Raw genomic sequence first — 13,627 nt, 5'->3', positions numbered from 1 at the left:
ATTACTTTATGTAGCATTCTTTCAGGCACAATCCATCAAGTTAGCTTAGCTGCACATCTGAAACTGTAAGTCAGATCTCTTGAATATATTTTCCATTTCCATGCATGTTCTACATAGAGTGAAATCGGAAAGTATTAGACCCCTTCTCTTTTTACGCACTTTTAATTGTAAATTCAATTTTAAATGGCTACATAGGTAAAAATGGCAAGTGTAGCCATCAATCCAACACAATACGCCATACTAGCAAAAGTGAAAGCATGCCTTATGGAAGGTTTGCAAATTTATTTAAAATCTAAAACTGAAATCTCTTATTTATACAAGTACTTGGAACCTTTGCAGTGGGATTCCAAACTGTGGTCCAGTGCATCGTACGTGTTTCATGCTCTAGGGCCAGTTTACACAACACGCTCTGAACACATACGCATATGCATCATGGCTACCACGTGTTCCCAGTGTTCTTTTGACGCGTCCTCAGAAATGAATGAACAGCATGCGCAAGTTGCAATACCAGCAAAAATATGGGTGGCATTTGTGCTAGTTTTGGTATGTGACGTCAGCATTGTTGTTTACTATCAACATGTGACGGCAGGCTTGCAGCTCCAACAGGATCTATCTGCGTGCTTCGATGTTTGATGAATGGTCTGATGCGGTGAAGCAAATCATCAAAATTAAATGCCGACATGTAAATGTCTTTGTGGTGCTTTTCTTCGTCACAATACAAGTACTGCATATTTCCCATCATAATGATGCAACACATTTAAAGGTATCACATACTGTCTCGACATTGTGTCACTGTTGCAGTCTTTTTTTTTGCACCTTTGCAACAGCATTAGAATGCAAATAATTGTTATTTTTAACATCTTACTTCCATCAATTCACAACACAGTAAAACTGGACATTGGTTTCTCCTCGTGATGATTTTTCACACTGACACCTAGTGGAGTCTTCCAGATTTACTTAAAGAACAAGTATAGACAGTACCTTGCTTCTTGCTCAAGTTCATGAGTCACGTAGCATTAAGTATGTCCCCAGCCTTACTCTTAATTCACTACTTTATAGAAGCCCCTTTGGCAGCAAATCCTGCTTCAAGTCTTCTTGGGTTAGGTCTCTACAAGCTAGAGTATAAATCGAGCACTACTATGGAGTTTGGGGGTAGCTTGGTCTGTTTTCTGCTATGAATTAACAGCTGCACAAGTCTTTTCTGCTCTGAAGACGTTACAAGCTCCACACACAAATTCTCTTTAAATATTTTACAGGTTGGGGAGGTATTGGGTTTTATTTGTAAGATTCTCTAAGTTCAATTTTCAATTTTAACTATAGCAACCAGTGATGCCCCTTACATGTTGTATTGATAACCGACTAGATTATTACATCAACAAAGGAAAATGTAAAGTGTGTCTAATTTGAGAAACTCAATGTAATTAACCAGAAATAAAAAAAATCAAGGTATGTCTTCTCAACTATTAATGCATCAGTGTCACAGTACTGGGAAATGTGTGCCATTTAATACAGAAGACAGAAACTGAGAAGATATCTTTAGTATGACAGAATCTTAGACCAAGAAACAGAGATTCAACCTAACAAAAATATGAAAAGTCACCATTGCAAATGCGCTACTTTAGTTTTAAAATAAAAATGAACACTTGAAGACATCAACACTAAATAAAGAACAAAAAGCACTAGAAATCACAGAAAGCATATAAGAAACACATGGATAACAAACTTGGATTGCTAGAGCATTAATGAAACAAAATGGAAAAATAGTTCAATGGACTCACTTGCAAACACTCTTACATTAGACATGAACTACAAGTCTCCCCTTTACTTATTTTTTTTTTTACTTTTCTTTGCAGCCAAGAGGTTTTTTAACCATTAAGAAATTCCAGGTTTTAACACATTAAATAAGACTTTTTCCTTCTTAGTGACAATAGACTATACAACTGATGTCAGGGTCTTAACTGTCAGAAAGAACATTTACCCTAAAGGCAAACAGTGAAGAATACTTCGGGCAGCAGCTGTAATTTAATGTTCAAAAAGTAGACAACACCTCGGCCAACAGCTGCTGTAACGTATATACTAACAAATGGCTGCAGAGTTTCTGATAATTAATAACCAGACTCAGATCAACTAAACTGTACAATTAAACTCTGTACTTTCCCTTCAAAATTATGAATTACCTTCCTTCAAATAATACTTTTTTTGAACCCAAATACTAGATATTGATTTGTGATTTACTTAATAACATATACTGCATATGCGGCTTTGACCTAGAAGCAAAGCAGCCCACTAAAGAGTGACTCTGAGAACCGTAGACAAAGGACAATGCAACAAGCACCATTGGATACCTACCATTTGTACCAGGTTTTGCAGACAGCCATGCAGTCGCAGAGCTCTTTGCGGGTGAGGTAGCGAAATACCGACATCCATATCTCCTTCTGCATAGTGGGATCCCGACAGTCATCAATGATTCCACGTGAAGAGAGAGAGATGCCTTTCATAGCAATGCCCCCATTGCTAGCTCCTGGAGGTGACCCGTTGAGCGCTGACCCTGTGCAATATGTCTCAGAATCCTGATCCTGAACATCATCCATTTCATTATCTGCTTCCAGCCTGGGAATTACTCGCGGGTGCTTTCTCAGAGAGCCTTGCGTGCCGGAAGGACAGTGGGGTATGGCTTGGAGTTTGGGTACAATAGATGACCCATTAAAAGCTTTTGGAGGTCTCTGTAATGTGACAGTCAGATAAGAGCCTTTGAGTCGTGCCCTCTCCAATTCCTCTCCTAGGTCAGCAATTACTACTGTGGGCTCTGTGCTCATGTCACCATCACTGTCCAAGCACTCTTCATCTGCTGACATTCCCTGTGTCTGGTTTGGCCGGTTCTCTTTGCCCTGAATAATAACCTGTCCTTGCTTATTGGGCACCCCTGTAGCACCTGTGGGAACACTTGACTGCAGCTGCTCCTGCCGCCTCCTGAATCTGGCACTTCGTAAACTTAGATTCTCCCTGGAATCCATGCGGGCAGATGAAGCTTTTGTTGGATAACGTGACACTCCCTCATTTTTGCCTCGGTCACAGGAACGAGTGGACATTCCTCTACCCCTTTTACTGGACGAGGAATTCATTCTTGTTCGGCTTATAGCAGATCCTCCCAGAGAAGATGAGGCAGTACCACTGGAATCTTCCCTGCTTCTTAGAGGTCGCAAAATCTTCAGCCTGGAGTATCGTGAGCCTACTTCATAAGCCTTCCTCCTCTAAAGCACAAAACACACAAATAAAGAAGTGTTACAACAACAGAACCCAGGCACTTTATATACAGTATCACCGACAGGAAAGTAAAATTTAATACATGTAGAAAAAAACGTCGCACTAAAATGCAATTTTTTTTTTAGCCACAGCTGAAGCACAAATCTGATATTATACAACCCAAAACACTAGTTTCATTTCTGAAGAGCATGTAGCTATTAATCGGTGTTTGCTGAATAAACTTGTAGGTCTTAATGTTAGAAAAACACTTCACTCACGGCCTTTCCTACGGGATTCAAAAAAAATCTGTTCATTATATCTGATTACTTAACTGAATTACTTCCAACATCAGTGTTAGATGTATAATTCAGTGCACTTCAATTTTCTGAAGGCAAAATAATAGAAGCTATAGAAAGGACAACTAATTGAGCAATAAACTCAATTAAAGGTAAACATCACCCACTGATTGCAGCAAAAATCTATAAGCACAGGGACTGAAACCGAGAACTACTGATTTGGAAGGCACATGTGCTGTGTGGGAAGCAATGGAGGAATTATGATAACAGCTTACTTAAAGATGTTTTTTTTTTTCCCCATTATTTTTTATATATATATATATATATATATATATATATATTTATATATATATATATATATATATATATATATATTATATATATATATATATATATATATATATATATATATATATATATATATTTATCTCTTCATCAAATCAAATGTCATGCCAACAAAATAAAGAATATACACCTAGTACAATAAAATATTGATCCAGTATGTGTACTGTTAAACAAAAAACTCTCAGTAAAATACCTAACAGTTTTTCACCACTATTTTATATATATATATATATATATATATATATATATATATATATATATATATATATATTATGAAGTCATTATGAAGTGCTTCGAGCAACTGGTCAAAGGTTACATCTGCTCCTCCCTTCCCGACATGCTGCATCCACTCCAATTTGCTTACAGAGCAAACAGATCTACAGAGGATGCCATTGCGCTAACAATAAACACTGCCCTCACCCACCTGTAAAGAGGAAATACATATGTAAGAATGCTGTTCATAGATTACAGCTTGGCATTCAACACCATCATCCCCTTAAAACTCATCTTGAAGCCTGATGACCCTGGGTTAGGGACGACCATCTGCAGATGGATTTTCTCTTTCCTCACAAACAGGCCCCAGGTGGTGAGAGTTGGCAAACACACGTCCTCATCACTCATTTTAAACACAGAAGTGCTGCAGGGCTGTATGCTTTGCCCCCTCTTATATTCCTTGTTCACCCAACACTGTGTTGCAAAACATGGCACAAACACCATCATCAAGTTTGCAGACAACGCAACCATCATAGGCCTTATCACTGACAACGATGAGATGGCCTACAAAGAGGAGGTGCTGGCACCGAGTAATTGGTGCCTGGATAACAACTTGTCTCTTAACGTCAGCAAAACCAAGGAGATGATTGTGGACTATCAGAAGCAGCAGGGCGGAGAACACCAGGCCATCTACATCAGCGGCGTAGAAGTTGAAAGGGTTAACAGGTTCAAGTTCCTCGGAGTAAACATCACCGAGGATCTCTCGTGGACCCTTCACATAGACACTGTGGTTAAGAAAGCTCGTCAGCGGCTCTACTTTCTGAGGAGGCTGAGGAAGCTTGGCATGAATGCCAACATCACCTCAAACTTTTATAGGAGTGTGGTCAAGAGTCTGCTGACGGGCTGCATTACCGTCTGGTATGGGAGCTGCTCTGCCAGAAGCCGAAAATCACTACAGAGAGTGGTGAAGGCAGCAGAGCACATCACGGGCAAGTGTCTCCCTGCCGTTGAAGACATTTACATCCATCGGTGCTTGCGTAAGACAAGCAGCATCATAAAGGACCACAGCCATGCAGCACACCTGCTGTTCTCCTTGTTACCGTCTGGCAGACGATACAGGAGTCTGGCTGCTCGGACTACAAGACATAAGAACAATTTTTATCATGAGGCCATTCGACTCCTCAACAGCAACACCTGAACACCTGCATTACATTTCACCTACATTGAACTACTCGCACATAAACTGTACCTGCATACACTCTGAATACTGAATGGAAAATACAGCTGTACTTTATGGAATATGCATCTGTACTTATAAAACATTATCTGTGCAATAACTGTCATTTGTACTTGCTGCTCATTCAACTCATATTGCTCTATAACTTCTTTTAAAATGTACACATTTTATTTTATATAGCTAGTCTATTTTTAACTTGTAATTTTTTATTATTATTTTTTAGCTTTATTGGATCTAGGCTGAGTGACTTGTTTTTCTCGTCATACACATTTCGTTGTATGTTGACCCTGTGCTAACCTATATATGACAAATAAACATAAACCAAACCAAATAAAGATATTCTGAAATTTATATATACTGTACATACATACATACATACATACATATACACACACAATGCGCTGCCTTTTCTTCTTTGCTTAGTCGTTGACATGTCATCTAGAACATATAGAATTATTGTCCGGAAATGGAAAATTACGAATGTAACAAATAGATTGTATGTATAACAATACTGTCCAGAAAAACTTTTTTAAAGAATGAAACGGAGGAATTTTCATAAATGACTTAAAATGAGGAAACCGTAAAAATTTATAAGAGCTGAGAGCAGAGGAAGTGTGTCGGACAAAATGCTTCACACGAATGAGAAGTGATCAGACCATGTGTGTGGTTGAACATGGTTGAGAGGAGTGCAGGAAAAAAAAAAAATCTACTAGCAAAAGTCTTGTTTCGCGGGACTTGAAAGTCGCATCCCAGGATTTGCTTTTATAATAGAGAGATATTGTACACACTTATATACACAGTATATTAAAATTCTAGAATAATGAATGCCATCTGGCACCACCTCTTCACTTGTAAATCTTTTTTTTGTTTCTGCTTCTTTTGTAAGTATGAAACAACTGGCAGCTTTTTTCTTTAAAAGAATATACAGCATTTACTAAATCTTCATATGGGATAGTCACCTGTAATCTAACCATGAAAACACTGGAGGGCTGACAAACAAAACCAGACTGCTATGAAAGACTATGTTGAATCACTCACTAAATTAAGTATATTACTAATATTTAATAATACAGAACATGTACTTTGCTATGCACATGTCCATGAGAAGAGGTATTTATAAGCTTTTATCAAAAAGGCCAAAAAAGGGTAAATGCCTGCCTGCTTACTCTTAGCAAGAAATTCATTTAACAATACAGTATGTGTTGGGTGTGAAAACAAAACAGTAAGCAGGATAAAGTCCTTTTTTTTTTAAAATAGTATGTTTTGAATGCCATCACTGGTCACAAAAATTCTTCAACTCTAATAAGACTAAAAGTAGCCAAAATCAATGCACAAAAATTTTTGGACAACAGTTTGTCTATGTGTGCTATGGATTATTGTCACTTCTATCCATAATTAAAATGCAAAAATAACACATATTGCTACATATAACATCAAAATTATATGCACTTCAGATTTAGTTTAATCAACATTCAATATTAATCTTAATAAATAGACTAATATATACTTACAGCTTGCAAGAACAGCTTTTCCCTTTCCAGTTTCATCTATAAAGAGATAACAACAATACAATAAGGAATTTTAGCTGCGACAGAAAGAGACGGTGGGGGAACTCCATGCACACACACACATACACGCCTGAAAGAAATAAAGAACTCTATACAATGAACCTTGAGCCAAAAATGTTCTCTTCAACATCAGTACTCAAAATTGCTTTAAATTAATATAGTTACCTTTACTATACTTCACAGTACAAAGGTTTGAGTAACTAAGATGTACAGTAACTAAACATCCATGAGAAAATTACTTTAGTTGCCTGCTGGACTGTTTCAGTCTTACCACAAAACAGGTATGCTACGGAAACACTAGACCAGCAGGCTATACTACCAAATCAGGTTTCAGCTCAAGTTTAAAAACTGTGGTCACTTCTAGCTAAATTTCATCATGTTTATTTATAGCTTTCTTGCATTGCCTCCACAAAGCCTGGATTGCAACCACAGTCAGGTAAAATAGTAAAACACCTGGAATATGGCCAGATTAACAGGGGTTCTCAACACACCACTGTTTATGACGAAATATATCTGCATCTTTGCCTTATACAGAAACTGATAAATGTAATATTACAGGGTAATTCATTAATCTAGTTACAAGGAGGCAATTTCCATTATTGTGTTTTCACTACAGGTATGTAAATTTTCACAGTGACATATCTGACAAAGGAAGGCTTACTGAAAATGTACTGTTGCCCACAAACATCAGATAATGAACAACTGGTTTGATGTTATTTGTAGCATCAATCTGTCCGTCCATCTTCCCAACATACCCACCCCATGGCTGGGTCATGGGGCAGTTGGAGCCTATCCCAGAAATCAAAAGGTGAAAGGCAGATACACCACCTGGAAAGGGTGCCACTCTATCACAGGATGAACACACACACACACACCCCCCACGCATGCACAGGGGCCAATTAAGCAATGGCATCTCACCTACCCTACAAGTCTTTGGACTGTAGGAGGAATCTGGAACACTGGGAGGACAACCATGCTGGCAACACACAGGGCCCAAAACCTTGGTTTCCTTAATGACTGGCAGCAGTGCTATATCCATGCTGCTTCTATTTGGTGGTACAATACAAAGTGGTATTTTTTTAAACAGATCACAATTAAGGTGTATACCATGAGGCCCTTGGTAGTGGGACAGTTTTCTTCATTTCATTCTGCTGGGTATGCACATTCAAGCACAGCAGAATTCATAGACACGGAAGCATATACTGTATTTTGAGTCTGGATAAAGTAGCAGTGCTGAAAATTCAGTTCAAAGAAGTTGTTCATTTTGGTTAGAGCGAAGAGGTGGACGATAAAATTCTGTACTTCCATAATTAAGGACTGTGTTTGCATATCTGTGTTATTTAATTGTGTAATTTATTTTTATTTACTATTTCTGGCATTTAACTTTTTCATTTATGTACTCATTTCTAATTTGTTGTTTTTTCTTTATTTCTGTCATTTTTTTCGCTGACGTCTTGTAAAGCACTTTGCACTGCATGCCTTGTATGAAACTGTGCTATAGAATTGCATTTTGTTGTTGTTATATTTATAACACTTAAATTTGTTAGTTTGCCCTGTGCATCCAATAGCCTGTATTTTGTTTATATTAGTCTGTATGTTATTTAACAATCATTAACATTCATAAATCAATGATTCTCACAAACATTTTCCTTCTATAAGAAGAGGCAGTGACTTCAGTAATGTTTTGGGCAGTGCATTAGCACAAACAAATATAATGCTAAAAATGCCAAACTATTTTCTATTTTAGCTTTTTCTACCTTACCATGAGACAAGGGCCAACAACTTACAATTATTAAAGCTTGTATGTAATTATGTATTATGTAAGCTATTGAAACAAATGCAGCATGCTAATTTCTCTTATTTAAAAGTATGATAAAGTTTACAACATTTGTATGAAAGGATCTAGGACTGTTTATTCCAACTGTTTAGCTAATTTGTACTTGATGACTACAAGATAGGTTTGTGTGCACGAGCTAAATACATGTTGAACTGTCATGGAGGACAGATGGAAACAGAGATGCCCTTCTTCCCAACAGCTTGAAAATGTAGAATTTTAACAGAAGATGTAGAAAATGTAGAATCTTGAATTCTGATCAACTGCTTCAAGCAAAATCATAGCGGAACACTGATTTTGCACTTGGAGTCAGAGTAATTGTGATTCTCTTACCTTATAGGTAATAATCTCCCCTTTAGTGTATTAATATGCAGAACTACCAAGTCTAACTATAATTCTTTATGAATGTTGAGTTTTACTAGAACAGTGTAAAAAAAAAAAAAAAAAAGTTCAGAAAATCATGCCATTCGTGGTAAACTTCAGAGTGCATGATGCCCTCTGGTGGTTATTAAAAAAAACAGTTATATAGACGGGGCTAAGCTTTGAATGAAACCTACTTCTATTAAAATGCACATCTGAAATAACTAAAAATCTTCCAAGTAGTGACACCAAAATCAGGCTAATAGGTCCCCAGTCAAAGTAAGTCTGTTTCACCTTGACCAAATGGTCAATTATGTTTTCAGACTTTTATTAAAATCATATTGTGATTGGAAATAAAATGTAATGAAGTGTGCATCCAAATAAAGATCTGCATATTCATTACCTGCAAGATGGAATTTTAAAAGAAGAAAAAAAAAAAAACAGATTAGCCTTAAAAGAAAGAAAAAAAAAAAGGAGTAACTCATCAAGAATTTAAGCAGCACCAGAGCCAGCTCAGAAGAACAGCTGCAAATAGGATTGAGGCAGTGACCAAAGGGCTCCGGACTCTGAACTAACTGTACAAATCACCACATTTTTCTGTATAGCAGCCAGATACCCCATTGACCACTGGTGCAAATGGTTTAAGCAGAGTCGAATTAAAAAAAAAATTGACTTTGGAAGAGGGAGTTTCTAAATGAAAGACGTGCAGGCGGAAAAAAAGGCAATGGCATTCAGGGAACATATTTGAGCAAGACTTGTGAAAACTCTAATTAAAAGGGAACTGTGAATTAGTTTACCCGACCTTATCTGAATAGCAGAAATGGATGCACATGCCCAACATCTTCAGAGATTAAAGATGATTAACTCACTAGGTTTAGCACCTGAGATGTAAGGTTTAGCATGCGCTCACACACAATAGATCTTAATTTTGATTTCATGCAGTTTAGTTAAGTTTTAATATAGTCAGTCTCATGTTCAGGCTCAACCAAATGTTGGCTCTTGTAGGAAAGAAAGATACTTTCACTTGGATCTTTTGCTAAAGAGGGCAAGATATGCCTACTGAACACCCACCCAACTGTAATACCTCAGATAGCACACACTATATGACAACCTGTTATTTTTCTGGGCTTCACACAGGAAAGTTTGCCCGCCCATAAAGCAGAGAAATTTCAGAATTAGCAGTCTAGAGCCCAAGGAATCATGGGCCTAGTTATAAATGTATTAACATCTTTCTACTGCATGACCAAAGCCAAACAGAGCTGAAGAAGAGCATGGGCAGTAACTTTTAACAAAATCATTGGCATGATCACTTTCGACATTCTCCAGTATTCCCAGAATATGTAAATTATTGCAATGAGTTTTACTTCGAGGTGTATCAGCCTACTGCGGTGGGTTGGTACCCTGCCCGGGATTGGATTCCTGCCTTGTGCCCTGTGTTGGCTGGGATTGGCTCCAGCAGACAACCGTGACCCCGTGTTCGGATTCAGCGGGTTGGAAAATGGATGGATGGATGCATCAGCCTAGTGTTCAAGGAAGACACCTGATGCTCAAGTATTTTTTCCCCATTATGGTCTAAGCTTATAGTCAGTTTCCCAAACTCCCTTGAGATCCTTCTTTGCTCATCCTCAACTTCCTTAACGTGCACAGAGAGACCAGAATTCACCCAGCAGAGCTTTTAGGCTGGAGTCCTTCATAGCCAATTTCTCTTCAGCTGCCATTGACTTCAAGTTAAAGCCACAGATTCTCAAGGGTGTGCCTTTTTTATGTAAGGATATTTCTTTTTCAGGTAGGAGACTTCTTCGTGGGAAAGCCTTGCACCACCAGAAGGCATCATTGTGTATCAGTAGGTGAATTTAATGTAAAATTATTCATACGACTTTAGAGCTTTTACAAAAGGATAAAAAATAGGGGAAAAAACTAGTGATCCCTCAGAAATATCTTGGCAAGCAATTATCTGTCACCAAGCTCACGTGGCCCATAGTCAAAAGTAGATACAAAATGGCAAGTATGTTCAAAACTGTTATTAATAAAAAAAAAAAATTACAATTATAGCCATTTTATAAATATACTGTATGTCTAAGTAAGTTTTTTCTATTGTGTGCACTGGTCTCATATAGAAAAGGATACACAACGATACTGGAGATGGTAGAGTCTTAAGCTAAAGAATACACATACTGTACAATATTTTGACTGTTAGTGCAATGAATGTTCCATCTGAATTAACATTTAAATCCAGAATAAGTATACAGTTTATTTTGAAATCATGACTGGTTTTATTATTGGTTCAACAAAAAGGTGAAAATGAATGTTCCATTTAAATTAGCATTTACATCCAGAATAATTATGAAGGTTATATTGAAATTATGACACATTTTATTATTGGTTCAACAAAAATAAAAAGGTGACAATCGCTGCCAACCATTAATCTACTTTCTGTATTCTATATTTCCTTCAAGTAACTGGCTGTGGCCAGCTGGTGTCATTGCTACTTGATCAATGTACTGCTTCTGTCCATGAAATAAGATTAAGAATGTTAACTGTTAGTTGCTCTTTTCGAAAGTCAGTGACTCTGTTTACTGAAAAGGACAACAGACCTCTACCAAAAATATACTTCTCAGAAGAAAGACTATCTACATTTTTGTTCTCCTCTGTCATCTGGACAATTTTTGGCTTAGGTTATTAGCAAATACAGAATAACATCTGTGTTACTATTTATTTACAGGGATATGCTGAATTGCGCAAATATTTCATGTATTTTAATGTTTCTGTATTTTGTAAATCAAGGTGAGCATTCTGAGCTTTGTGAACAGAACTAGACAAAAAACAGAAGAGAAGACTCAACAAGTCTCCCTATTTTGCTTGTGTTCCTTTAATTTAAATAAAGACAAATACACAGGGGTGAAACAGTGGCGCAGTAGGCAACACTCCCTGCGTGGAGTTTGCATGTTCGCTCCATGTCTGCGTGGGTTTCCTCCAGGTGCTCCAGTTTCCTCCCACAATCAAAAGACATGCAGGTTAAGTGCACTGGCGATTCTAAATTGTCCCAAGTGTGTGCTTGGTGTGTGTGTGTTGGCTGGGATTGGCTCCAGCAGAACCCCTGTGACCCTGTAGTTAGGTTATAGCGGGTTGGATAATGGATGGATGGAAAAATATATAGCTACATCTTTCAGCTTCTGTGTAACAGTAACACAAAAAGCTATCTATAAGGTTTGCTGTTCAGACATATACAATGAAGACTGACCTTCTTTTTGTGTCGAAGCTCAAGACTTGTGGTTGTATGTAGCTTCCTCTTCCGTTGCTGCAGGTACTCCTGATACTGCTGCTGTGCTGGTGTAAGCCGACGATGCCTCTGCCCTGCAGCTGATGCAGGATTCTGGTTTATGGCATTGTGAAGTAGGTGCCGGCGTCTGCCATCTGTGTGACTAGCCGTCAGCTTTCCTCCAACACGGGATTCAGAGTTGCTTCCACGAAGGCCCCGCTTGTCATAATCAATCGTTGAAGCGGAGAGGTCAGCTGAAGCGGGGCTGGCAGGGGACGCACTGTCTTCCTCAGACTATTTAAATAGAAAAAGGGAAAACAATTTTAATTCTAAGACCATACTGTATTTTATAACACACTGTAATTTGTTTTGCATGCTATTTTCAGTAAGGACATATTTCTTTCTGGCTTGTTTTTTTTGCAGACCACCATATTACAACTATTCTTTAAACTGCATATACTTGTGAGCATTTTCTTTCTGATTCTGCAGTGTAGTTTTTTTTTTTTTTTAAATCTACTTTACTCTTACACGTGCCATAATGAATCTCAATTTATTTCAGACACGTGTAGTATTTTAAATGACAGTGGAACATTTTACTGCATGTTTAATACATTGGAGAGATCTAGACTAATCAATGAAATCTTAGTCTTATCTCACAGGTCTGCAAAATTATTCTTTTACAAATATTGGGAAAGAAAAAAAAATGGACTAATTATAACAGATTCCAAATAAGTATTTGTCTACACTGAGCTCCCTAAACGGACATGGGTCATACATTTGCCTTCACCACAAATCAGTGTGTAGTAGGGACAAATTGTCATCTGCTTAAATATTTAGACTGTAAAAACCACAAGGCAACAGATTTGGCTCCAGCCACTGTCCTTTTATAGGACCTTTAGCAAATCACTTGACTTGCCTATTCTGCATACATATAAAACAGTCAGCACTGTAACGTACATTCAGATGGTGCCATTTAGGTCATTCTATAAAATATTAGTTAATTGGTTTACAGGTTACATTAACATACCTCTGTTTGGCTTTCTTCCCTTCTGGCTAAGACACACTTGGGACAAACCCAGCAGTTAAGTAGATCTTTATTTATTTCGCCTTCTCCTGGAACCTACATAAAATGATGTATTGAAAGAGTGAACTTTTTCAAGCAGTAAGACTATGAAATTACATGATTTTTTTAAGTTATGTAATCTGCAACTGTCCTAAATTGCAATACTAGAATATATGACATTTTGGTCTCATACACAGAACTAAACAACA

At 37.5% G+C, this 13,627-nt stretch overlaps 1 protein-coding gene across 1 annotated transcript in view; it reads right to left on the bottom strand.

Annotated features, from left to right (window-relative positions):
- LOC120538099 (lysine-specific demethylase 2A-like) overlaps positions 1-13,627 on the bottom strand; it is an 81,236-nt gene that overhangs the window by 6,133 nt on the left and 61,476 nt on the right. Inside the window, exons 15-18 of the mRNA XM_039767529.1 lie at positions 13,383-13,475; positions 12,338-12,649; positions 6,846-6,881; positions 2,350-3,251 (exon numbers count right to left, since the gene is read on the bottom strand). Coding sequence (XP_039623463.1) covers positions 2,350-3,251; positions 6,846-6,881; positions 12,338-12,649; positions 13,383-13,475 — 1,343 coding nt within the window. The remainder of the gene's footprint in view (positions 1-2,349; positions 3,252-6,845; positions 6,882-12,337; positions 12,650-13,382; positions 13,476-13,627) is intronic.

Source organism: Polypterus senegalus, chromosome 10 (genome assembly GCF_016835505.1).
Source record: "Polypterus senegalus isolate Bchr_013 chromosome 10, ASM1683550v1, whole genome shotgun sequence".
In the NCBI taxonomy this organism is placed as follows: domain Eukaryota; kingdom Metazoa; phylum Chordata; class Cladistia; order Polypteriformes; family Polypteridae; genus Polypterus; species Polypterus senegalus.
This window is presented reverse-complemented; position numbering and strand designations above follow the sequence as displayed.